General features: G+C 41.1%; 2 protein-coding genes across 2 annotated transcripts in view; one reads left to right on the top strand and one right to left on the bottom strand.

Annotated features, from left to right (window-relative positions):
- Window positions 1-3,561, top strand: part of LOC142601053 (protein ELYS-like) — a 29,491-nt gene extending 25,930 nt beyond the window's left edge. Inside the window, exons 19-24 of the mRNA XM_075748834.1 lie at window positions 556-702; window positions 1,476-1,663; window positions 1,842-1,986; window positions 2,081-2,212; window positions 3,174-3,321; window positions 3,407-3,561. Of these exons, the coding sequence (XP_075604949.1) occupies window positions 556-702; window positions 1,476-1,663; window positions 1,842-1,986; window positions 2,081-2,212; window positions 3,174-3,321; window positions 3,407-3,561 (915 nt within the window). The remainder of the gene's footprint in view (window positions 1-555; window positions 703-1,475; window positions 1,664-1,841; window positions 1,987-2,080; window positions 2,213-3,173; window positions 3,322-3,406) is intronic.
- A 6,773-nt stretch (window positions 3,562-10,334) lies between these two features.
- SCCPDH (saccharopine dehydrogenase (putative)) lies at window positions 10,335-20,134 on the bottom strand. Its single transcript, XM_075748838.1, has 12 exons — window positions 19,844-20,134; window positions 19,498-19,610; window positions 18,495-18,575; window positions 17,887-18,016; window positions 16,378-16,427; window positions 14,659-14,789; window positions 14,009-14,126; window positions 12,714-12,833; window positions 12,555-12,611; window positions 11,915-12,026; window positions 10,993-11,074; window positions 10,335-10,526 (listed from the first exon to the last, which is right to left on the bottom strand). The coding sequence occupies exons 1-12, from the start codon at window positions 20,055-20,057 to the stop codon at window positions 10,421-10,423; spliced, it is 1,314 nt and encodes a 437-aa protein (XP_075604953.1). The 5' UTR covers window positions 20,058-20,134; the 3' UTR covers window positions 10,335-10,420.
- Window positions 20,135-25,223: the final 5,089 nt, after the last annotated feature.

Here is a 25,223-nt window from a genome sequence, read left to right as displayed (position 1 = left end):
CAGGGGCTTTAAAAACTGTCGTACCCCAGAGCTGTCTTATTAGAAGATGTCCCTAAGAAGGGATGTCAGAAAGAGAAAATGACACTACAGTGAGCAATCCACATTGGTTTTAAATCCAGTTGTAATCATTCAGAGCTAAGTTGTGTTGGAAGGGCACCATAATTTGCATTGTTTTGTATACTCTGGAAATGAGGGGGGAGAACCCAGTGGTAGACTTTGGATGTTCAGATGTTCTGAATGTCCAGCTGGTAGCTCCACCGACTAAAGAGGGAGCCTGAGTTTAACACGGAAGTATTGGCATATCTAAAGTTAACCGCTCGGAATGCCTTGCAGAAACCAAAGAGTATTTCTTTCTGGTTATTTATTCAGAATGCAATTTTGTGCTTAGGACCTGACTATCATCTTCAGGTGCTAAGAGAATGGCAAGACTAATGCATCAGCAAATTCTGCTTCCTACCATTTTTATATTTGCCTTTCCTGATGTTTTTCTAAATGTAATGTGATAACTGTTTGGTCTCACAAATTTATTAGCCTTAATTAGATACTTGATATCAGACAATTTACCTCCTGCTAGATATCATGCATTCCTTTCCGAATAAAGCAGAAACCGCAATCGACTCCTTCCCAACTGCCTTTGCTATCCCTTGGGGTCTGGTGAAGCTTATTCAAGCTTTTTGGCTTCTAGATCACAATGATTATGAAGTAAGTGTGTTACAGTTTAGTTTGACATACGTTGCAGTACAAAGCTATAATCTAGAAAATGATTTCTAAAATTGGTGCTTAACTAACAACAGGTGATAAAACATTAGAAGCGTTTTTGTAGTACCGCTACGACATGTTCAGCGGTAAATGATGATTTGAAATTTTGTTTTACGTACTTTGACAGGAAATTGATTGAAACAAAGATGAAATCAACTTTAATAATGCTTGATATTTGAATTTTCACGGCCATCTCTTTAGGTTGTTTTCAGCCGAGCAGTCGGGTACTTTCTCAAAAACAGTGGTTTAGGTACTTTAAATGTTACAACTACGATGACAGCAGCAAGATTTGAGACAGAAGACTGCAAAAGTGACTTTTCAACCTAATTCCTGTTGTTGCCAATGCTGAAGGTTGTTCCTTGTATAATTTGTTTGTCTGGGAGAATAACTTACCATTTAGTAATGTATTTACAAAAAGTGGTGTTTGTATACAGAGATTTGGTTAACCTAGAAAAGTGTGAATTACTCCTTTGAAAACAGGCACTTTGTTCTGTATGCCTAACTGATTTTTTAATTCTGCAAAGACTTAAGAATTTTGGTTTACATGTCCTGTATCGACTATGTCATTAGTCATACAAGTTTCTTTTGCACGCATTCACCCCTAGTTAAGAAACTGTTGAATTTTTTTTTTTGCATGCATGTATGTGTGTGTATCTATCTATCTATCTATCTATCTATCTATCTATCTTAATAAGCGTGATCTCTGACTTCTACAGAACTCCCTGGCCCTGCTCTTTCACCCAGCTACGATCAAAACTGTGTCATGGCAACATACGAGAATTATTCAGTCCCTCATGTGCCAAGGGGAGCATAGGCAAGCCCTCCGGTACATCCAGATGATGAAGCCGTCAATGTCAAGCAGTACTGAAGTGCGACTTTTCCTCGCTGTGTTGTTGTCCAATAGGTAACGAAATATATCCCGCCATTTTGGCCTTCAAATATTGTAAATGTGAAGAACAAATAATACAAATCAATAGAAATACAAATTTCCTTTGAACTTTGAATACAATGATTTTGGGCCATCTTTTTGGTTATGGTACTAATAGTCCTTTACATCTCAACAAAAAAAAAATTAATTGCAGGTGCCTGGTGAAGGCTTGGGATCTGTTTCAGCAACATAAAACTACCATAAACGTCGAAGAGCTGTTAAAACACATGTATGAAATCTGTCAGGAGATGGGACTAATGGAAGACTTACTGAAGCTACCTTTCACCACCACTGAACAAGTAGGTCTGGACAAGGGACAAAATCTTAATTGTCTCTTTGCAAAGAGAAGAGGCAGAATCATAAGAGATTTTTGACATGCGTTATTTCTCATAGGAGTGTTTGGAGAAGTTTTTACAGACCAATGCTGGTGTTCAGAGTCATGACCTTCTTCTAGTCCACCATCTGCAGCGTCCCAACTATATCCCAGCGCTACAGTTGAATCAGTCAATGAAGGTTAATCTTATGGTAAGCATAAAAGTTGTGTCAAGTGTGCAAGTTTCTGTTAGGTGTCACTAGCCATTTTTGATAGTACTCACATAAAAATCCTGCTTTGTTTTTAACCCTTCCTTTGAAATACTTGGAATAAGATGTAATGTACTATATATATGTACATATACAATAATATACAATGATATCTTGCACACAACTTCATTTTCCTAGCTGAGAGCAGTCTGGATGCCAATCCACAGGTAAAATTTGCCTGGTGGTTGGTTTGTTGGCTTTTTTTTTTTTTTTTTTAATTTCCTCAAGGTATAGCATGAACTCAGCTGGTTCTGTGGAACTCAGAAGCTTCCACAGCTTCCATTGTACCATTTTTATGACAGAAATTCTTATCTGTCTTCTATTTCTTAAAATAGCCAGCTTAAATTTTGTCTTCTTGTGAAGCTTCTGTTACGGATCTGTGATACATTTGCTGTTGTCCAGAACCATAGTTTTCCAGTGAATGAAACTTATAAGGTGGTCTTGGAAGTTGTAGGTCCCGCATTTGAAAACTTCCATCCAGACGGAGGTCTGCGTAGGTAGCTTTTTCTTACTCGTTGTAACATTCACATCATTTTGGAGTTTGCAGTTGCCCTGTACATTCTGTCATCTTGGACTTTGGTGTTTCAGGAGAAACAAGGGAAAGCCTGTGATTTTGTAGGCCGTTTGAAAATTGCAGGTGATAACAAGTAGATGAGAATGGTTTTACCTTAAAGTTGCAGGTTCTGTTGTTATTCTAGTCTTCCTTCCGCTTGGCTAAAAATACCAGGTGAAATTGGTGAGTGCTGATGGGTAGAACTTGCTGCTGTTCTGTGCGGTGGATGATGCATTTTCCTGTATCTGTAGAGGGAATGTATTCGCTACTTAGAAATAGCACAGCCAGTGCTGTGCAGTGAACTCCTTGTAATCAGTTAACTTTTTTTGCTTTATGCTTTTCATTCATCAGAATGATCGTGATCCTCGCTTGAGGGAAAGAGCAGTTGCCAGAAATTCAATATTAGATCAATATGGCAAGATCCTTCCTAGAGTTCAAAGGAAGCTGGCTGCAGAGAGAGCCAAGCCTTACCATCTGCCTTCATCCATCTTAAGAGAAGGTAATTTTTAGGGGATGAATGACATGGACAGCTAACCATCACTTGGGCTACACAAGACTGATATTTGTTCCCTCTTGCTTTACAGGCTCAAGACCAAAGCCGTTATCAACAGTGACAAAGCAAGCTAATGCAGGAAATGTGCATACAAGAGCAACTTTCATCAATAATGTATTGTCCAAAATTGGAGAGGTCTGGGTAGGAGATGAGCAGAAAACCAGTTTCTCACAACATGATAGGTAAGCAACAAAGTTTGGCCTTGAGCTACATGTTTGGAGAGAGAGAGAAATCGGGTTGCATTATGTTAGTGTTTTGGAGGGAAGGTGCGCCTGAATAAAGCTTTGTTCGGCTTCTTTGCACACACAAGATGTAACAGTTAAGAACAAATTCATCGTGAGTAATATTTGGATGGAGAGCTTTTCTGCTATGATAATCCTATTTCTACAAACACATATCTTTACATTATGGTGAATGTGTTCACAGAATTTAAGATAGCTGAAACTAAAACTATGATCGCCGTCAAGCTATTGGTGTACGGATTTTGAAAGACTTGGTTGTGCGATCAAATAGCAATCTTCTACCACATCCTGCCCAGTTTCTGCCTCGTTTCTGCCTGTTTTACATAAAAATAGGCAGAATTATAAAGAGCGGGAGAGAGGCTAGTAGTTGTCAGATGTTATGGTCAAATAAACTTGAATTCTGGTATGTTTGGACTTCGGGGCAATGAAACTCAGTTCCATTTTCCTTTTAATTCTAGTCCTAGAGCTGCAGAACCACCAGTCATAAGATGTTCTCTCCCTGATGCAGAGTTGCCTGATGATTTTTCTTTTTATGTGAGAATTAACAGCACTTGTGCAACTTAAAATTGGATTACTCTTGCCTCAGAGGCAGTGATTTAGGAAGTGAAGTAGGAAATGTAAAGAAATAATTAAAAAGAGAAGAAAATGCCTGTAACTTGTTCACAGGCCTGATACATCACCCCAACATTGAGGGTTCACCCCTATCTCTTGTTCATTGAATGTTTTTATTACGTATCACCTCAGATTTCTTGAATGCAGCATGATTTTTTTTTTCATTGATGTATTTATTTTCTTATTTTAAATTGTGTGTCTTAACAGATTGCTGGATTTGGTGGTTCGTCCTGTTCCTTCATGTTCTGGAGTGCAGGGTGATGGCTGGCAGTCACCATGCAGAGCTTCCTCTTCATTCATGGCGTCCAGCCCATTGAAATCAAATACGCGTGGTTCCATCTCACAAAATAATTTTTCCAGACCATCAGAACTGAATTTACTGGAGACGCCTCTTGTGGTTAAGGTTTGTATTTTAAAAAAGCCAGTAACAACCAACCAACCCAAAAGCCTGTAAACTCTGTTTAAGATGAAACCACCAAAGTATTTAACACTGTTGGATTCAAACTGTGGAATATTTGCAGTATGTGCGTGGTTATTGTATATACAGTCCTTTTGGAAGCAGTACGTTGGGACCAGTCTTGAAGAGGGAAAGTTAAGTTCTCATTTAATTGCAGCATGCATGTTGTCCCACAGCTTCGTGAAATAAGCTTGTTTTTATTGCATGGAACACAGTAAGTCAAAAATGGACTTTTTGAAATACTTAGATATTTAAAGATGCAATTTGTAGCTTAACCATCTCAGGTTCACCACTTACAACTCTGTATAGTTTGACTTGCATACCTACAAGCAAGACAGTATGCTTCAGTTTTTTAATCCAGTTAAGCAAATGACAGCTAAGTGATGTCAGTTAAGTGATGTCAGTCTCTGTCAAATTCAGTGATGGCTTTTTACAGTAATTTTAGTTATTGTTTTGTTAAAATGTATTTCCATTCACTGCCATCAAACTCTTATGTATGGAAATAACACTTGGCCTGTCTTCTTGGTGCTGATCTTTTTGCCTTTGCCTATCTGAGCTGAGGTAGGAAGACCTGAATACTTCTAGATGAAGGTGTGTAGGTGTTTTTACACAGTGTCACTCATTTTAGTCTAGTGCGTGGATTGATTAATTAGTAAAAAAATAAGCTGTTGCTTTGCTGATTGCCATTTCACATGGCAGAGTTTTCAGTCACTGTATCCGGGGTAACGTGAAGTTGTATGCTTTTTGGAAGAACAGTGTAGAAATTGCAAAAATTATTGGGATGGGAGATGACATTGCAGACAACAAGATGTCATATCCTTTGTTCGTCATGAAATTACTTTGAAAAATTTTATGTTGGCATTAAAAAATAAAAGGTTTTTATCATTAAGGTTTTCATACCTTTGGAAAAAGAGCTGTGCAGAGGCAAACTGTGGTCCTCTCTGCTGGTACAAACTCCATTCGTAATTTTAACTAATACGTTTGACAAGTGCAGTCTACTGTTTTGAAGATTCAACTGGTATTAAATTGAATGTTTTTATTTGTTTTCATAGAGAGCTAAGGTTTTGGCCACATCTGGTCCTGCTTTGCCTGGGTTTACCCCTCGGTCTATTCTCAGATCCAGCCTCCGCACCACACCCCTAGCAACTCCCTCTGCGTCTCCAGGACGATCAGTTTCTCCTCCTCTACGAGCAAAGGAACCTAGAATATCTTTCAGGGAAGAGAATTCGAATGCAAAATGGACTGTTGGGGTAAGCTGGGCTGTAGTTAGCGATTGTTACAGTTAAAGGCTTTACAGACTGTGATCTGGTTGAGATTTTTTTTAAAGTTTGCCAGAATTCCTTACATTGGGAATTGGAATTGCGAATCAGAATGGCAGACTTGAATTTGGTCAAAAAAGGCTGCGCCAGACCTTGTGTAACATCACGTGCCTGCAGGAACATGTTCCTAATAAATGCCAGTGACCTTAGTGGTTTTTACTCAGGTGTTGTTAGGAGCTGTGATTGTTCCAAACTGCTAGTTCAGCTTCCCGTTACACCTTTTCAAATGGTGGTATGTTCTCTAGTCCCAGAGTTCTTAGTTTTGCTTCTTGCCTTGCACCAGGGATAGCATTTGTAGAGTTGTGAAATGAAGTTGGTCCATCTGAAAGTTTCCCCCCTCTACTCCTTCTTTTGGTACAATAATGTGAGATGGAAGGTGGGGGGTGGTTTGCAGAGAGAAACTGTAATGCGTTTGGAAATACCTTTCAGGACTTATTCATGAAATAAACATTCAGTTGTATTCTGTAGAAGTGTAAGAACTTGTTCATGAGGAACATTTTTGTTGCCTTAACTTAGGAGCTTCCAACTAAAGAGGAAGAGGATACCAAATCCATAGAGTCTGTGGAAAAGCAAAAATTGAAGAGAAGTAGAACAGCAAAATCAAAAGTGAAGAAAGCAAGCAAGTATGAAATTATTTTTGACCGCTTATTCGCATTCCTTTACTGTGGCAGTGATTCAGCTGTAGAGCCACCTAACGTCCTCTCCCTCGCTTGGCTGTGCAGTTCTGCTCTGGCTTTACGAGCCCGTCCAGCTGGCTGGTCTAACGGGCACCTTTTCCTCAACGAATGGTTTAGTTCTCTAATGGAAACAGAAGAGGGAGGGGATAGAACAGGGCAAGTGGACGCTACTCTTTGCAACGATGGCGTGCTCTTAAATTGTCTTATTCCACCATAGGACACCACACTCTTGCAAACTGTAGCTCCCCGGGTCAGACAAGGAGTAAAGAGAACTCCTCCTTTCTGGACGTGTTTTCCGGTTCCTTCTGCAAAACTGTTTGAGGGCATTTGCCTCGTAAAAGCTGGGGTGGGGGGCTGGCTCTGAAAGCTCATACGCATAGGGACCGAGAATGCTTGGGACAACATTCTGGTAAGGAGTGAAAGCAAAACAAAGCTTATTTATGTACCTCTTCTGCGTTGATCCTATCTACAAAGAAGCCAATAAATAATTCTTTGGCACCAATTATGTCATTCCACGATTTTTTATTTCCTCTACTAAAAAATACTGTTGGTCATAAAAAATCAATTTGATGCTGCTTTTTCTTTTCAGAACCACCAAAAAAGAAGGTTCTTGGTCACCTCCGCCAGTGGAAATAAAATTCATCTCTCCTTTTGCAAGTCCAGTGGATGGAACAAAAAGCAAACAGAAAGAGACCACAGATGCAGCTGGGAGGACTCTGCGAAAGAACAAAAACCCACTGTCAAATTCAACATATCGTATTGCAAAAATATGCCCAGTGTGCCAATAAGGCCGTAGATAACAAAGTAGTTTAATCCTCCGTTAGATCTTCCTCTCGGAAGACTCCTCTTAGGATTGTTAGTACAATAAATTTATTTGCTGCAATTTCATCAGTTGCTACGTAATTAATCGGAAATAGCTTAGTTGTTGATTTCTGGTGGGGAAAACACAACCTACGGGCAGAAGCCAATCCATAGCTTCTCATGAGCGTGGTGGTGCAGCCCCTTGGGCCACTCTGAGATCTCAGGATGAGCCCCGTGGTGCTATCTTGGATACAAGACAGTGACTTGGGTGCCAGGCACTCTGGCTACCCCTGGGCCATCAGCTGCCTGAATGGTACATCAGGGTGAGGCATGCTGCTTTGGGAACAACTCCCATTGTGTTATCTTGGTGGCAAGTGGAGTAGCCTGGAGCTGGGTTGGCCAGGCATCCCCTGGCCACACCTGGGCCACCTACTGCCTGAATTGTCTACTGGAATGACTCAGCACGAATTGTGGCCAGAATGGAGAAACCTGACCAGAGCAAATCATCTTGAGATCCCACACATAGCGATCCAAATGTGAGACCCTTGGAGTTCTCCAGGATGGCAGTGGGTTGTCACCCAGGCTCTCACCTGAGCTGTGATGCATCTCGGGGTAGATTTCGCCAGGATTCCAAGATCGTCCATCAGTGATTTCACGGGGACTCCAAGGCCCAATTTCACGAGGTTCACCGACTGTCCATTGATGAATGCCAGCACATAAAAGTGAGTAATTCATGAAACTCATTCAGAACTATTTGCCTGTGTGCATGTGTGTAATTTGATCCAGGATGGTTTATCTGCCTGTCTGTACCTGTGATCTGATTTAACCCCCATCTGCGTGTGCAACCCTGCTGTGTCAGGCAACGCTTGCCATGCTCGAATCTTTAACTAAGTAAGTTGCTATTTTGTTTTAATCAATAAATGCCTTTCACTCAGTGTTAAAGTAGCTGATGATTAAGTGCTGTTAATAATTATACAACCTAATATTGTGATCTATCTCAAAAAACAGTAATAAATCCTAAACTGCTGCTAAACCAAAGCTGTGTAATAATCTCATTCACAACGATGAGTTATTAGGCAGTACTTGTAACCTATTAGTCTAGGCCAATCTGAAAATACCATGAAATAATAGAATTTCAAGTAATAGGATAGCATTTCTTTCTTACTTTGTTTGTAACATTCCAGGAATGTTTTTTTCACCAAAATAGTCAAGATAATGAGATAAGATAAACTAAAATGCATTTTCCAAAGTACTGTGCCTTGTGGATTTAGTCCTGTTAGATGCACCATAAAATGAACTTGTGAAAGTTTATACAGACACAAGATCCAGGGTGTAAAAGTATGTTTCAGAGTTAGATATTCGAAAGCTGCCTGGACGTGTTCATGGGCAGCCTGCTCTAGGTGACCCTGCTTGAGCAGGGGGTTGGACCAGATGACCTCCGGTGATTCTGAAAGACCTTCCTCTTCCTTGTGGTTCTGGAATTTGTGCTGGGACATGGCTGTGGTGTGCTGGAAGTGTCTGGTTAACTACTGTCGTCTTTCTCTAGGAAGGCTGCATGTGCGTTCTGCACAGGGACACTTAGCACCCGTGTCCGTCTGTCCAGGTACACCAAGTAATGCAAAAACGAGCATAATTTATTAACTTTAGGTTACTGAAGAAGCACCTGACACATCACTGTGTAGTGAACTTCATCCATCTGTTAATCTTCTATACAGCTATGATACTACAGAACAACAGTTTGCTTTATTATGATAAAGATGGTGAATGTGACACAGCTGAGGGAGATGGAGAACTTTTTGTGTCTTGGTAATTTTCAGAGCTTTTAGAAGCTCTACTGATACAACAACAACAACAAACCCCCTCTGCACAGGAACAGAATTTAATGTATATATCATTCCCAAAAATTAACACCATCACCTCAGCTAGACCCAATACAACCTCCAGCCCTCCTTCCAGATGATTTGCATGGTGCTCAGGTCCCAGATAATTTAATACATACATATATCTTCTAACCCTCCCATAGTATTTAATTATCATTACTGAAGTCAGTTCTTACCAACACTTACAACTTATACTACATACTTAAACCATCTTTTACCCAACATATATATTTACACATTAACTACTCCCCCCCATCCTTTAACAGGTAGATATTACTCTCCCAATCCAGATGCCCCAACCACCACCACCTCGTAGGGCCACTTGGGCCCCACCAGCCACCATGGGGAGAGGAACCGCTGCACTGCTGGTCATGGTCATACTTCACAAACCCCACTCCTTGTGCTTTCTCTTCTCTCCTTTTTTTTTTTTTTTTTAGCACAGCTCACTACAGGCAAGCTGGCAAGGATGAAAGACAACATACCTTAAGACAATAGTACATAACGCAGAAAAAAAAAAGATAAAAACTATTCCTTAAACTCTGAGAAATGATGACTGCTCTTTTATTTTACCATGGGCACTAAGGCTTTGAAAGTAAGAACACTACAAAGTAACAGTGCCTATCCCAAACAGGCATGAGGAGTAACTAGGGGTTTCACCTGCTAAGGCACTTGTTATCCAGGGCCTGCCTGCTTTTAACAGTTGGGTAATGGGGCAAAGCAAGAAGGCTGTAGTTAATTCTAAAGTAGATGCTATACTGGTTCCATTAAGTAAGTAGTAAGTTAAATCTTCAATGAAAAAGATTAAACAGAATTCTACAACTAGTCTCCTATCAGTCATTGATTTAATATGTTTGTGAATTAAAACTCAATACTCCTTATGGATTTGCTCACTATAGCAAATAGTATTATAAACTTCTAACTAACTCAGCTTTTCTTCTGTTTCTGCTGTAAACAATAGCACAGTGAAACTATTTTATGATCAGGCTTTTACAGCCAAATGAGTTTTATTGGAGTTAGACCCAGGAAAGGTGTTAGTTCATACAGTTATGGTTTGACTTCAGATTTCAGGCTTGCTAATAACAGAGAACTCAACACCACGTTTGTTGAGACGATCAATCAGTTTTGTTTTGGAGAAGGCAGCTCCCGGAGAATATACACCACCTCTGTTAATGAAAAAATCAAAAGATAAAAACATTAAAGGCCCAGTGATTGAGTGACACCTTTTTTGGAAAAAGGTTTCCCTGCGTAAGAAAAAAAGCGACATTGTCCCACAGGAGAGCACATGAGGAATTTGGCAAGCTGGTTATATTCATAGGTTCATTTCTGCCTCCAGCAAACTCAAGAGAAACCATTCCATTAAGTGAAAATATAGACACTGATGCCGCAGATGCTGCAAAAGCATTTCTAAAAACCTGTGACTACATCCTTTCAAACTGAAAGGCAGATGAAAAGTAAATGGCTTTATTCACCAGCTTGTGGTGAATTATCTCCATTGCACAGCCGTTTGGGTGAGGCAATACAGAAATCCACAGGCTTATGAGATCTGTATTTTCCAAGAGAAACACATGCACACAGTAGCTTTAAGGGAGATCAAGCATAGGAAAGTGTTCTGCATAGGAAAGTACTTACTCTTTAGGCAGACAAGCTGCATCCTCCAGAACAGACACAGCTGCTTGAACCATTACAATTGGTGTAGCAACATAGCCAGGCTCTGATAGAAAAAAAACCCAAAACAACAGCGTACAGTGTGTTGAAATGTAGAATGTAATCTTGCCTTACCTACAGCACACTGAAGAATAATCTCTTTGGCAATCAAACAGCCTTCCCCATTTAAAAACAGGTTTTTAACCTGGTAATCATCCCAAGTAGCTGGTGAAGTCTTTTAGATCTAATATCTGGACAAATACTGGTTCAACTACAGGCCTATAACCACACAACCACCATTAGCGATCACCTCACGGTGAAAGAGGGCTCTCCATTACAGCAAGTGCTTTTCCCCATCCTGTGCTTAAATTCAGACTTTCGCTGTGAGACTGTTGCATTCGGTTCTATCTCTAGTTATTTAAAGCTATGCTTCGTTAACGCCTTTCTGAATATACACTCTTGCTGTCTCCAGACTTTACTTCGGGTGTCATCTCCACTCAAAGGAATGATCTGAACATGAATATGATATAGCTAGAAATGATACCATGCCAGATCTGCTTAAGTTCACTCACAGGAGACTACAAATAAACACGTAGTAAGACCGGGCTGTAACAACTGAAAACTATCCTTAAAGCACTCTCCCTTTAACTGCTCTACTCTGCAAAAATGAAAATTGGAATGGGGAAAGTTATAAGGGAAGAGAACAAAAGGAAATGAATTGGCTATTTCAAAAAACAAGTGAATCACAGTGAATGCTAGTATCTAAGGTAACACTCTATAAAGGCTGTTGACTTTGCCCACGTTGCAAGTGCTCCTTGAGGGTGAACAGAATAGCAGTGGAACCATACACCAATTTTAGAGCAGGGAATGCAAGGCAAAAGCAGTTAGCTGCTACTAACGTGCATACCTGGTCCTTTCACTTCAGTGCAGATCTTTACATTGGGTTTGCCATTTTGGGGATCTTGCCCCTCACTGTAACCCTCACCAAAGAAAGTCATTGTAAAAGAGGTTCCATCCATCTGTAGAGGACAAGACAAACGTGGTCGCCAAAACACTAAGTTGCTTATATCAGGCAAGCACAAGTAGTAAATACAAGTATCTATTATGCCAAATACTATAATCCATCTAAACATGAGTAGTTATTTTGAGTTATTGCTTAAAAGGTACAATTTCATCTAAATTTTTAATCACTTCCACTTTGTTGGAACTGTTATTGTTCTAAAGTCCATTTATTCTCTCAGTGCTTTCAGTCCTGGGTTTTTGCTACTTAGTTTCTCTCTGTCATCACCTTTGACAGATTGAATGCCAAAAGCCATCCATGTAAATACATCAGACCCAGCAACATGATCCATTTTTCTCATATGACGTATTTTGATGTCTAATAACAGAAGGCATGATTATTTAAATATTCAAAACTATCTGAACAGGCAAACACAATGTGCATTTAGAAATTATTTCTTTGAGACTAAGCAGTTGACTCTAGATTACCATTCCACCATTACCATAACAAATTTATTCAATAATTGTGATGGAAAACAGTCAGTTACCTGTTTCTGGGTTGGTCCTTCCTTTGTGAAGCGTCCAGCAGAGAAAAATTCTGGGTACTATGAAAGGGGGGGGGGGGAAGACAGAAAGAGCAATAGTAAACTAGAGAGGAAAAAAAAAAATCTCCAAACACTTAGTTCTTTTGCGTTTTGAACACCTACTTTTATCAGAAGTTTTCTTCCAAAGGTAAACTTCACAAGAAGAAGAAATAAAAAGCCAGCAAACATCAGCTTGATAACAGAGCCAAGACCACCTACATTCACATAAGCACCATACTGCACCTAAGGCAAAAACATATTTTCAGCGATTATAATGTCAATTCTATTTTTGCATAAATTAATTTGTAAAAATAAACCTACCCCCAAATTAGTATACAATTGTTTGATACAATAGATAGCTGTTTAAATAGGGCCTTAAAGAACTGTCTTAGTTCTAAACAACTCTGAGTAACGCTTCTCTTTATAATTCATTATGAAAAGATAATATAACTACAGAATGGCAAGGGAGCGAGCAAGGCAAACAAAAGCTGAAAACTTTAAAGGAGTATGTGTTTTGGTATCTGATTTCAGACTTCCTTCCAGAGATCTTCATTTCCTTCTCTTTGTGCTGTAGTTTAAGACAAACTGAAGCCTTACTGTAGAATTCTGGAATAGCAATGACAAGTCTTTCCCATTATTAGTTTCCAAGTCTATTTTTAGAGTACTATCTCACCTTCATCTCTTAGTTGATGCCTGTGATTCTGCACAGCTGTTACACAGATTGCTCGTGCTGGTCTCCTCTCAGGAAACCATGGAAAACAAAAACTAAACAACTTTTCCACCACCACCTCACATTGCCTCCACCCTGCACACCAGAGACCCAAGTGTCAAAGAAGTCTCCAGATAGATACAAAAAAAAGCAGCATATGAATTCTTTATCAGAATGTTTACTACACTGTACTGACCTGACTATAGTTACACAGATTAAAATTATGTAGAGCTAATGGTAATCTCTTACAAGCTCTACTGATACAACAAAAAAAGCCTCTCACAGGAACAGAATTTAATGTATTTATCATTCTCTAAAATCATGAAGCCTACTGTTCAAATATTTCTGTGACTCAAGGCTTCCATTCCCTACAAATACATACCCACAAATCAGCATGAGAACCCTACAAGAGACTCTTGTAACTATTATGCTAGCAGCAATAAGCAAGCTTATCAGGCAGAGTATCAAGCAGCATGAAACATGTCCATGCACCCAGAAGAACCTGGACCACATCAGCTCAAGCAGCTTCCAAAAGTGAACAACAGAACAAGCATCCTTCTTTACAGGAGAAAAAGCACACCACAGTTCATCATTACTATTTATCTAACTACAGAAACCCTACTACACAGATCTGCGCTAAGAACAGTTATTACATAAAGGAAAGATTCATTGAAAATGGTAATAAAGACATAGTATACCAGTAACTTACAGGTGTTTCCTGCAACTCTGTGTGCAAGTAACGCTGAGACCGTTTCACAACGGAAACATCAGATCCCATGAATGGAATAGAGTACTCTTTGAATTCTTGATTGTAAAAGACAAGTCCTCTGCAAATGGAAAAAGAAAACCCTCAGAAAAAAACGTTCATGCAAACTGAAACAAACTGATCACAATGGTCCTACCAATACCAGCTTTTTCTCAAGCATTTTTATGACATTATCTCTTTTCACTGAAAGCAAACCATTCCAAATTGATCCCTGGCTCAACTCAGAATTCCATGCAGTATATCAAGGATGAATTTGGTAATCAAAATAATATTCTCCGCACATTTCTTTTTTCCGTTCTACTGATCACTTCTGAAATCAAACTCAGAAGTTTGCCACGTTACTAAAAGTCTCTTAGAACTTAACTTTGAGACCTTGTAAATGCTGGGACGTGGGTTTTTTTTTTCCAGTAAAATATCAACAAATCAGTAAAACTGACCTAATCTTCAATTCTACTAGACAAGCATCTATGTGTTCATATTATACTAAAGTCCTAAATGCATCTTTTTAGTATTTAATAATATGTTAACAATCTATATAATAAATACTGGAACTGTAAGAAGACAGCATGTTTCCCATGCTACGCTTCTTATACCTTCTTCTAAGTTTTGCACCAACTATTGGAACAGGGGCATATCCTATCTTTTTTCGAAGCTTCCTTAGGTTGTCTTGATCCGCAAGGCCATAAACAGCTGACTTCCAGGTCCCATCATGTACACGAGAACCCTGGTGACATACCATGAAACAGTAATTAATTCACTATCTAAAGGTTACATGTATTATTTTAATAATTCACTTAGAACTATTACATATATTACACATTATTACAATTATTACATATATGTATTATGATTACAGGCATTAAAGTATATTGAAATGTGGTGGGTTGACTGTGGCTGAATGCCAGGTGCCCATCAAAGTGTTCTATCACTCGGTAAGACAGGGAGGTGAGAAAATAAGATGAAAAAAAAATAAACGTGTGGGTCAAGATAAAGGCAGTTTAATAAAGGAAAGGCCACATTCGGAAGCAAAGGAAAACAAAAGATTTATTCTCTACTTCCCATCTAGCCACTTCCTGGGAAGCAGAGCTTCAGTACACGTAGCGGTTGCTTCAGAAGACAAACATCATAGCAACAAATGCCCCCCCTTCCTCCTCCTTTCCCTTAGCTTGTATGGCTGAGCAGTCATCATGGGGTATGGAATATCCCTTTGGTCAGTTTGGGCCAGCTCTCCTGGCTGTGTCCCCTCCCAGGATCTTGTCGTCCCCGTCCCCCCTCCCTCCAGCCTACCAGAGAGAGGGGAATGTTGGAGACCCAGCCCTGGTGCTGTGCAGCGCTGCTCAGTAATAGCCAAAGCACTGGTGTGTTATCAACACCTTACTGGCTGCCAACACACAGCGCAGCACTATGGGGGGGCTGCTACGGGGAAAATTAACTTCATCTCAGCCAGACCCAAGACAATGTCCACCCCTTATTCCATACCATTTGCATCATGCACAGGTCCTATATAACGTAATGTGTGTGTGTGCGCACGTGTGTGTGTGTATACACATCTTCTAACCATCCCATTGTATTTAATTGTCATTACTGAAGTCTCTTCTTACCAACACTTACAACTTATACCACATACTTAAACCATCTTTGTACGCTACACACAGATTTACACATTCTCATTAACTACTACCCCCTGTCCTTTAACAGATAAGTATTATTCTCCCATTTCATGGTCTACCTCCACTCCTCCAGATGTTCATAAAAACAGGCTACGACTTGGGTCCCATCTGTCAAGATGGGTGCTCAGGACAGGAGAAGCAGTTATGTTCAATTGTTGGGCATCAATACTGGCTTGGTTTGGGTCATCGTTGCATTATTTTAATAATTACCTTTGAATTATTACATATATTACACATTTTACATATATGTATTGTGATTACATGCATTAAAGTACATTGAAACACACACACCCCCCCAACAAAAAAAAAGCAAACACTAAGATTACTGGCAACGCACTATGTATCTCTCATAGTTTACTTGTGTACAAATCCTTCCCACATCTCTGCAAAAACTAAGTATTTCTTGAAACAGCTTAACACAACAAACTTAAGGTAGACAGCCTATGCAAATGAACCTTACAAAAGCATGTTTGCTTGGGATTATTCTTCAGGAGCTAATAAAAGTAAGTTCTTCGGCTCATTATCAAAGAACAGCCAGCTTGTTCCTTGGTCTGAATTAATTTAACAAAAGTTATTCTAATGGGCTATGGTGATGTTACCACAAAGACCTCTGAGTTTCCAAAAAGGTATAAACCAACTAACCTCAGGCCCAGATTTCACCTTCAGGAAACTTTCGACAGCAGTCAAGGTACCTTTAAGGGAGGAGAAAACATTGCTTGTCATATACAGTCATTAGTTCACAAAGTAAACTTAAATAGCAGGCAACTGACATTATTAGTTGAAAAGGCAAAGTCACATCTTCATCTCAAATTAAAATAAACTAAGATTAAGTTCCACAGCTACTTTAGTTAGCAAGTGTCAAATTTCTTACGTAAAGCACTTCAGTAAGGGTCACTAATACTATCTTTGCTCATTAAATTTTTCATTTGTCTTCTCTAGTTAATGAGATAAAAAAAAAAAAAAGAAGAATATTAAGAGCCATATTTAGTTTTCCTCCAAGCTTCAAAATAAAGGATGACGTAGGCTGTGAAAACCAAGATGGACTTAGGGATTTTGGTAGACTTTAACTACAACCCCCCCCCCCCCAAAATCCCCAAACAAATCCCCAAACAAAAAAAACCCAAACCAAAACAAAAAAACCAAACCACACATTATATCCTAAAACATTTAATTTTAGCATAGCTTGTGTTTTGCAAAGAATGCTTAGTTGTGATGAACAGCAAAACAAACCAACTCCTCCAAATTCTGCTTTGTTTCGCTTTGCTCACTTCCTTCTGAGACTGTAAAACAATATAGCAAGCAACTGGATAAACAGGTGATAATACCATAAAGTCAAAATAGAAAGAGATCTTTATTCAAAACAAGTATCAGACATCAAATTATAACGCCATGAACAAATCAGATCCAGATTTTTATTAAACTGAAAGCTGACAATACACGCCAATGTAAAGCAATCCTACTTAATAGCAGTTTTAATAGTAGATAAAAGCAGAACATTTGGATACTCTTATTGGCCCTTCCAAATGAAAGTCAGACCTGATGAATGAAGTATCCTCATGTGAGATTAGGACTGAGTACTATTTGCACAGAACTAAATAATCTCACATCTTTTCTCAAATATATTTCTCCTCTTTCAGTTACTGTCTAGCTGCTCTTAAAGAAAGAGGCATTGTATGGCACTGTCTATTTACTTACACTCATACAACAGCTTCTCAGTGCTTGCAGTAGAAAGAGAAAATTTACGAAACCTGACTACCCACTAACTTGTGATCCCTTTCCCACAGCCTCCCTGTCCCCACTGTCTCTTCCCCTGCAAGATTCTCACTGCACAAGAGGCAGTGTGCTGAGGCTTGCATAGGGACGCCCACATGCTGGCAGAAGAGCCTGCTAATGACAACTGAAGGTGCTGTTCTCTCAGTGAGTAACCTTACCTTGAATCCCTCCTCTGCCTAATGATCAATTTTCTCCAATCTAATGGGAATATGATTTACTTTTAAATTTTTTATCTACCAGATTTGGTTGAAACTGGTCAACTGGTAAAGGCAGGCAAAAAGAGAGACTGAAAGAGTTTCCACATAAGCATTGCTGCTTTAGGAAACCAGCATAATCTGCATTTCTTTATCAGCACAAGGTCACAAATATTTAAGTCACCTTTCAATTTGTCTCTGGTGTACAGTACTCCCATATCAGCTGGTATAGAGTCAAAGCCACAGCTTCCAATGACATATACTCCCTTTTCTGCAGCTTTTTCATTGTATTTCAGGTACATTCCTTCCAGAAACTAAAACACAATCAGAACAAATATTTTTAAGCAGAACTCCACATTTGGCCATAGCCAGTATTAGCCATCAACGCTTATCCTGTCATATCACGGCACCTTATATACTTCAAACCACTTACAAGCTTCTTTAAGCCAGATACATATTATTCCATTTTATGGTATGAAAGTGCCACCACAGTGCAAAGAAATGTGATCTACACAAAATTCCTACGTAGAATCACAACCAAGACATAAAGCAGAATTCAAAAATTTTGGATTTCCAGAAAGAACCTGAGAGGCTCTTGTTTAAAAGTAAGAAAACTATACAACTAATACTCATCAATGTACTTTAACATAATGAATGCATCTTAGAATTGCAGATCAGGAGGCAGAATTTGTCTTCATGTTCAAAAACATTAGCAGAAACATGAAACATACTAAACAAATACTCCTTTAAGAGTTCCTTGATATAAAGTTGCACACTTCTACTGTTACATACCTGGGGTTCTCCACTGATGTCAACGTAGCTTGCACCATTTTCAACACAAGCTTCTACCACAGGCTCTCCAAAGGATCTATACTGGAGAAGGAAAGAACACCACGCATAACAAAATAAAACCCACACACACCACAACTCACCCAACAAACTTTATCTAACATATGTATCTACAATAAAAGTAAACACTTGGTGGCTATTGATTTTGCTAAGTGGGGCAAAAATGTAATAGTACTTGTATTTTTTTTGGGGGGTGGGGAAAAGGATCAGCATAACAAACTTCATCACTGATAACAGAGTTTGCTGCACAGATTACTCCACATTATGAAATCTGCTGCATAGATTAGTCCGCCTTATTTCTCTTAGAGGATCACAAGGCAAATTTAATATATCTAATCTCAATTTATGCTTTTTGTAGTCGTATTATCAGCATATTCTCTACTTAAATATTCTTGATTTCAAAGATGTTGTCATGACCCAAATTCCAGTTCTCAAACTTTGATCCCTTCTGAATGCGCTAGAGATACTGCCACCGAAACTGTTAAAGGGTCCAAGAACTTAGGGCAGCAAGTCTAAGGGCTTCTTTTCCAGCTCTATTTTCAACCCTAGCACCACTTCAAACATTTTGGCCCAACCCAAAACTCCTCCCCACTTTACAATCAGTTTCTTATGCTGCCTGTGAAACCCCTGCTGTATTTCAGTGAGAACTGTCCATGAACTATGCCACCAGAAATCGCGGTGGGAAATCTTTGGACGATTACAGTACACGCTTGTACTTTTGGTTCAATTTCAAAAAGCTACATTTCATGCGGACAGCTCTTGAAATTCCGGAGCCCAGCGGCAGGCTTCCCGATAGCCGTCGCAGCTCTCCCTGCCCCGAAGAGCAAGGAGTCCAGCCGCACGCAGCCGAGGAGCGGCGGCGGAGGGGCAGCCACCGCCCCGGGGCTCTGCCGGGAACCGCGCCCGGCGGACGCCGTGGGAGCACCACCCGGATCACTGCACTCACCGGGCCCACGCAGTTGAGCACCAGCCGGGTCTGCCTCGCCATGGCGGCCAGCGAGGCCGCGTCGCCCACGTCGCACAGCAGCACGCCGACCTCCGCCCCGAGCGCCGCCTTCCCTGCGCATCGGAGACGGCTGTCACCGACACCGCCCGCCGCGCCGGGCCGAGCCGCCACCTCCCCGGCGCATCCCCGACACCGAGGGGCTTTCCCCGGTTCGCGCCTCAGCCCTTCCCCTCACACCCGCCCGTGGGCGGCTCCCAACAGACGGGGCCGGGACACTGGGGCCGCGCGGGCCCCGCGGCCCCGCACAAGGGCGCTGCGCCACACGACCCCCAGTCGCGGCCCGTACCCAGCCTCTCGGCCGCCCGCTTCAGCACCGCCTGCAGCTTCTCCCGGCTCCGCCCGGCCACGGCCCAGCGCAGGGCGCCGCGCAGCTCCCCGCCGTCCGCCGTCCGCGCCACCTCCTCCACCACGAACTGGCCGGTGAAGCCGGAGGCCCCGAACACCACCATCTCGTAGGGCCGCTCGGGCGCCCCGGCGCCGCTGCCGCCGCCGGCCGCCATGGGGAGAGGAACCGCCGCAGTGCCGGTCAGCGCCAGGCAGCGGCCGGTACCACGCAACACCGCCCAGGCCCCGCCCCTCCCCGGCGGGGGCGGTGCGCGAGGCCCGCCCGCGGGGCGGACGTTACGGCCGTTACGGCCGTTGGGGGCTTGCGGTGCGAAGCAGCGCGCGGGGCTTCGGGCCTGCTGGGCCCCGGGGTTGCGGAGCGTTGGCCCGTTCCCAACGCCGGCCCTCAGCCGCGGCCACCGGTGACAGCGGCGGCTCTGCCCTCGGACCCCGCCGGGGGAGAAATAACCTTTGCTCTCATTCCAGCAGCTAGGAAGGAGAGAGAGGTGTTATCGCTCAGGGCATTTTTGATGGACCGTGAACAAATAAAGGTATACCGACATACGGCCAAGAGGTTTTGGAGCCCAGCAGTTTAAGCAACGACGATTGCAGAGACAGGCCATCATTATTGGTCCCACAGCAGACATTGTCTCTCCTGATGAGGACGGCTCATTACTACACGTTATTGCCATAAGCATTTCAGCACAGGTAATATAGATAAACTGTGGACTGTTACTAATAAAAAAGAAAACCTTAATTACCTAGAAGTAAACCGAAATACTCTGTTTCCCCCACAACTACAGTAAATATTTATGTGTCGCCCAACAACAAAAGAAGAACAACGCAAAATTTGAAGTTCCTGTTGCGGTGGGCAGAAGCAGTGACCCTGCAAAGCCACGAAGTTAAGGAGCATTCACGGCTGCACAGCATGGTGAGGTATGGTCATGGTTTCCGTGCTTTTCATGGCCAGGCTGCACACCTTGATTCTAGAGGCTCACAGCAAGTCACACAGGAAGCAACCTCATGAATCCTGCTTGCTGGCCCTTTTTCCCAGGGAATATCTGCCATATCTAAACCATTCCTGACAGATGCCTGTATAACCTGTTTTAAAACTTATAGTGATAGACATTTCAACACTGTTCCCCAGGAAATCTCCTCCTGCATTTTGTTATACATATGGCTGGAGACAAAAAGCTAGATTTCCATATTGTGCAGTTTCTGCCCCATAATATTACTACTGTTCCTAGAGGACATTGGTAAAAGATTTGATCCCTGAGGAGCGTATAAAAAAAGGTGCTTCAAAGCTGGAAACTTCCATGCATCTCCTCAGCCTTCCCTAGATTAAAAAGCACTAATTCTTTTGATCTTTCCTCACTTCATATATAGGTTTTTCCTGTTCTCCTCTGAACTCTCTCCAGCTGGTTTACATTTTTTTGAGATCTAGTGTCTACTACTAGGCCCCACATTCACATGGCGAGTGCTAAATCAACTGAGAAGGTTATGTGATGTGCCAGAATTTACTCCTGTTTCTACATGCCCCAAACATTTGCCTTTTTGGCACATCATCGATGCACCTGTAGCTCATGATCTGTTCCCCCTCAGAGGCTTTTTCAAATCACTGCTGTCTAGCCAGTCTTTTCCCATCTCAGATTTGCACTGAAGATTAATGTCCTTTCTGAACACATTCTAAACCTGTCATTTCCGAGGCAGCAGGAGATCCTCACCTCTAAGCATCAGCATCAACTCCTTGAGTAGTGCTGATGCAGTTGTTTGTAGGCCTACACTGTCAGCTGTATCCGTGAAACAACTCAGTCTAACAAAAAACAAAGAGTGGGGGGAGGGAAGGACAAAGATGGTTTTTGTGTTCATTTTTAATGCAGATCATTTTGTTGATCTGATTTACAGAGCAACCCTGCAAAACCAGTTTCTTGTGTTTGAGGTCACTGATCATCTCATTAGTCAGTCTGGTCTCTTACTACCTTCACGTCCTTCCTACACACTGGGATAATTTCCAGCTGTGCTCATAATACTGTTGAACTCCTCTGAGCTACTTTCCTCTTACGCTCAATTTTTCTCTCCTGCCACCAACTCTCAAAGTCAAGTCTGTTTTCTTTGAGGCCACTGTCTTTGGTCTTCCACTCTCCTTTGTAAAAGCTTTTAAAACACATTGCAACAATAAGCAATAGATATGTTTTCCACGAGTTTGAAGTTAACAAAAAATCATTATTTTTTCAGACTTTGCCTTAACATTTAAAATTGTTCAGTGACAGGAGACTGTAAGGAGCCTGCAAATTGCAGAGGGATTCTGATGTAGCTTGCAGGGCTGGCTGGGATCCCCAGCCTGCTTTCTTCATCCCAAAAAAGAACAAAAAGCAAAGTCTCTAAGCCAGTTTACATTCCTGCCTGTGAAACTTAAGTAGACTGGTAGGTTTCAAAATAGCAAACATCAGGGCAATGTCAAAGCTCTGATTTTAAATGAAAGGCTTACAGCAGTCTTAACTAAAGGCAAAGGTTAACCTGTCTCCCTAGTTAGTGTTGCCAATGCAGGATTGCAAAAATTACTCTGTGGGAAAGCAGTAGGATGATTTACAGTTTTGCCTTGTCCAATAGGACGACAAGAAATGCCGGATCTGCTGCCAAGTTCAGTTCTGCAAAGGAGGTTCCCACCTGAACCAGCTTTAGAAGCTCACAAAAAAAGATACTGCTGTTTCTTTTAAAATCTTGGTTTTCAGATTTGAAGGTGCTTATTTTTTTCCATGTGTATCTGCATACAGATACATATGGAGAAAGATTTCAGTAGCTCATTTAAAGCCTCATTTAGCTGGACTGCCTCAGTCGAAAATAACTTCAAATACTAGAGGTCCCTGCCAATTTTTTTGGAAACAGAGAAGCACACAAGCGCATGTGTGCACGCAAACAAGCCGTATCTTTTCAAATTCCTTAAATAAAAAGGGGCATGCCTCCCTTTGCTAGCTTCTCCAGTTCCACCTGGAGCCTCTGGCAGGATCTGAGGAATCTGTGTAAGCATTTATAAGAGCACTTGTATGTCCCTTCATTTTGTAAAGCTGCTGTTCTGATAGAATCCTTCCTATCAATATTTATATATTTCTTGGACACTAATCTTTGTGGTAAAGTTTTTTTATACACTTTTGTAACTTTAGGGTACTTTTTGTTTATTAGAGTGGAAATGCATATGTTATTCCATGACTACTTTTTAATTAATAATAAGGTAGCAGAAAGAGTGCAATATGTTGCCAATTTCACAATGCTGTATGAAGGCAATTTTTTTAAACACAACATGGCAATTGTCTTGTACCTCAAAGGATGAAATAAAATCACTGGCTTGCATCATTACATAAATTACTATAGTACACAAGAAAAATAAAGCATAAGAGTAGGCAGCAGTGTTGGGAAATAAGGTTGATTAACAATGCATGGATAATTCACTGCAGGGTATGAAGAATTATGTGGGTGAGTATATACGAGATGATTAAAAAAAAAAGGCAGACATCTATATACCTGGTACAGTTACTCAGTACTGTAAGATCGCGAGAACAGATGTTTCTAGAACAAAGCCTACAGTTGTTAGTGCCGTGGTGTATCTTATCCTTAAGTTATGCAGAATATTATTTTATAATCAAGAGGCAATAAACTCCAAAAAGCCATCCCCTATAGAATTTAAGAATTTGTAATAAACCAAACCATTTAGACTGGGAGAAAAAAGTGGAGCTTAAAATTAAAAACTGCAAAGAATCCAACACAGAGTTGCTTGCCACATGTGGCAGTTCAGTAATTTATTTTTTTTATTTTATTTTAAAATTAATATTACCTCATCTTTTTGGGAAAAAAAAAAATCATAGAATATTTTGGTTGGAAAAGACCCTTAAGATCATCACATCCAACCATAAACCTGGCATTGCCAAGTCCACCACTAAACCATGTCCCTAAGCACCACATCTACATATCTTTTAAATACCTCCAGGAATGGTGACTCAACCGTTTCCCTGGGCAGCCTGCTCAAATGCTTCACAACCCTTTTGGTGAAGAAATTTTTCCGAACAACCAGTCTGAACCTCCCCTGGCACAACTTGAGGCTGTTTCCTCTCATCCTATTGCTTGTTACTTTGGAGAAGAGACCAACACCCACCTGGCTACAACCTCCTCTCAGGTAGTTGCAGAGAGCAATAAGGTCTCTCAGCCTCCTCTGGCTAAACAACCCCAGTTCCCTTGGCTGCTCCTTGTAAGACTTGTGCTCTAGACCCTTCACCAGCTTCATTGCTGTTCTCTGGACACGCTCCAGCACCTCAATGTCCTTCTTGTAGCGAGGGGCCCAAAACTGAACGCAGTACTCAAGGTGCAGCCTCACCAGTGCCAAGTACAGGGTGACGATCACTTCCCTACTCCTGCTGGCCGCACTGTTTTTGATACAAGCCAGGATGCTGTCGGCCTTCTTGGCCCCCTGGGCACACTGCTGGCTCATATTCAGCCAGCTGTTGACCAACACCCCAGGTCTTTTTCTGCCAGGCAGCTTTCCAGCCACTCTTCCCCACACCTGTAACGTTGCATGGGGTTGTTGTACCCAAGTGCAGGACCATCTTAAGATAAAAGTATACATACACATATGTAATATGTATATTGTATACATATATATATTCACCTAGATATATATTCAGCCAAATAAAAATAATAAATGAACAAAGTTATTTCCACCTATTTTGCTTACTTTTAAATTGGGACATTACAAAACAACAGATGGCAGCCTATGATACCTGCAGAATCCACCCCTTTATTTTTTAATAAGCTGTATACACATTCCAAATCATACACAACTCTAAACAATCTCTTAAAAGAAGAAATGAAGGCACCATTGGCCTATAGAAGTACAGAAGAGATCAAAGCTTTCGATTGCCACTAGAGTTCAGACTCTTCGTTCAGTACTTACTGCAGTTGTCACTTCTCAGACTGAACTTGAAACACTACGTACAGGTATGAAAAGACTGATAAATGTACAGTTTTTTCAGTAGATGGAGACCGAACAAGAAAGTGTAGGGAGAAAGCACATTTTTGATGACACTAAATAATAACCAACATTGCATTCGAATGTTCCATAATAAAAGTGGCCACACAGTAAATTAAGACAGAGAGAGTTAAACACCAGAGTGCTTTTGCTGGGTACTGCAGGGCTCTCCTCTACCTCCCAGCTCAGTTCTCATTTTGATGACAACAATTAAGGATTTGAAACTTTCTCCTACAGTTGCAGAGAAATAATTTAAAGGCAGCTAAGAAATTAAAAGTGAAAGTGAAAATGCCAACTAATCTGTACTGGGGAAGTTAAAACCTGC

This window comes from Balearica regulorum, chromosome 3 (assembly GCF_011004875.1).
Source record: "Balearica regulorum gibbericeps isolate bBalReg1 chromosome 3, bBalReg1.pri, whole genome shotgun sequence".
In the NCBI taxonomy this organism is placed as follows: Eukaryota; Metazoa; Chordata; class Aves; order Gruiformes; family Gruidae; genus Balearica; species Balearica regulorum.
The sequence above is the reverse complement of the archived record's forward strand: the minus strand, read 5'-3'. Positions and strand labels throughout refer to the sequence as shown.

Bases quoted from the DNA above. Each gene is read 5' to 3' on its own strand.
- SCCPDH (XM_075748838.1), bottom strand. From the start codon at position 20,057: ATGGCGGCCGGCGGCGGCAGCGGCGCCGGGGCGCCCGAGCGGCCCTAC. The intron at 16,428-17,886 runs GTGACTTAAATA...CCTCCCTTAAAG, and splicing joins CACCAGAGACAAATTGAAAG to GTACCTTGACTGCTGTCGAA. The intron at 12,834-14,008 runs GTAAGTTACTGG...TTTTTGCCTTAG, and splicing joins CAGAGTTGCAGGAAACACCT to GTGCAGTATGGTGCTTATGT.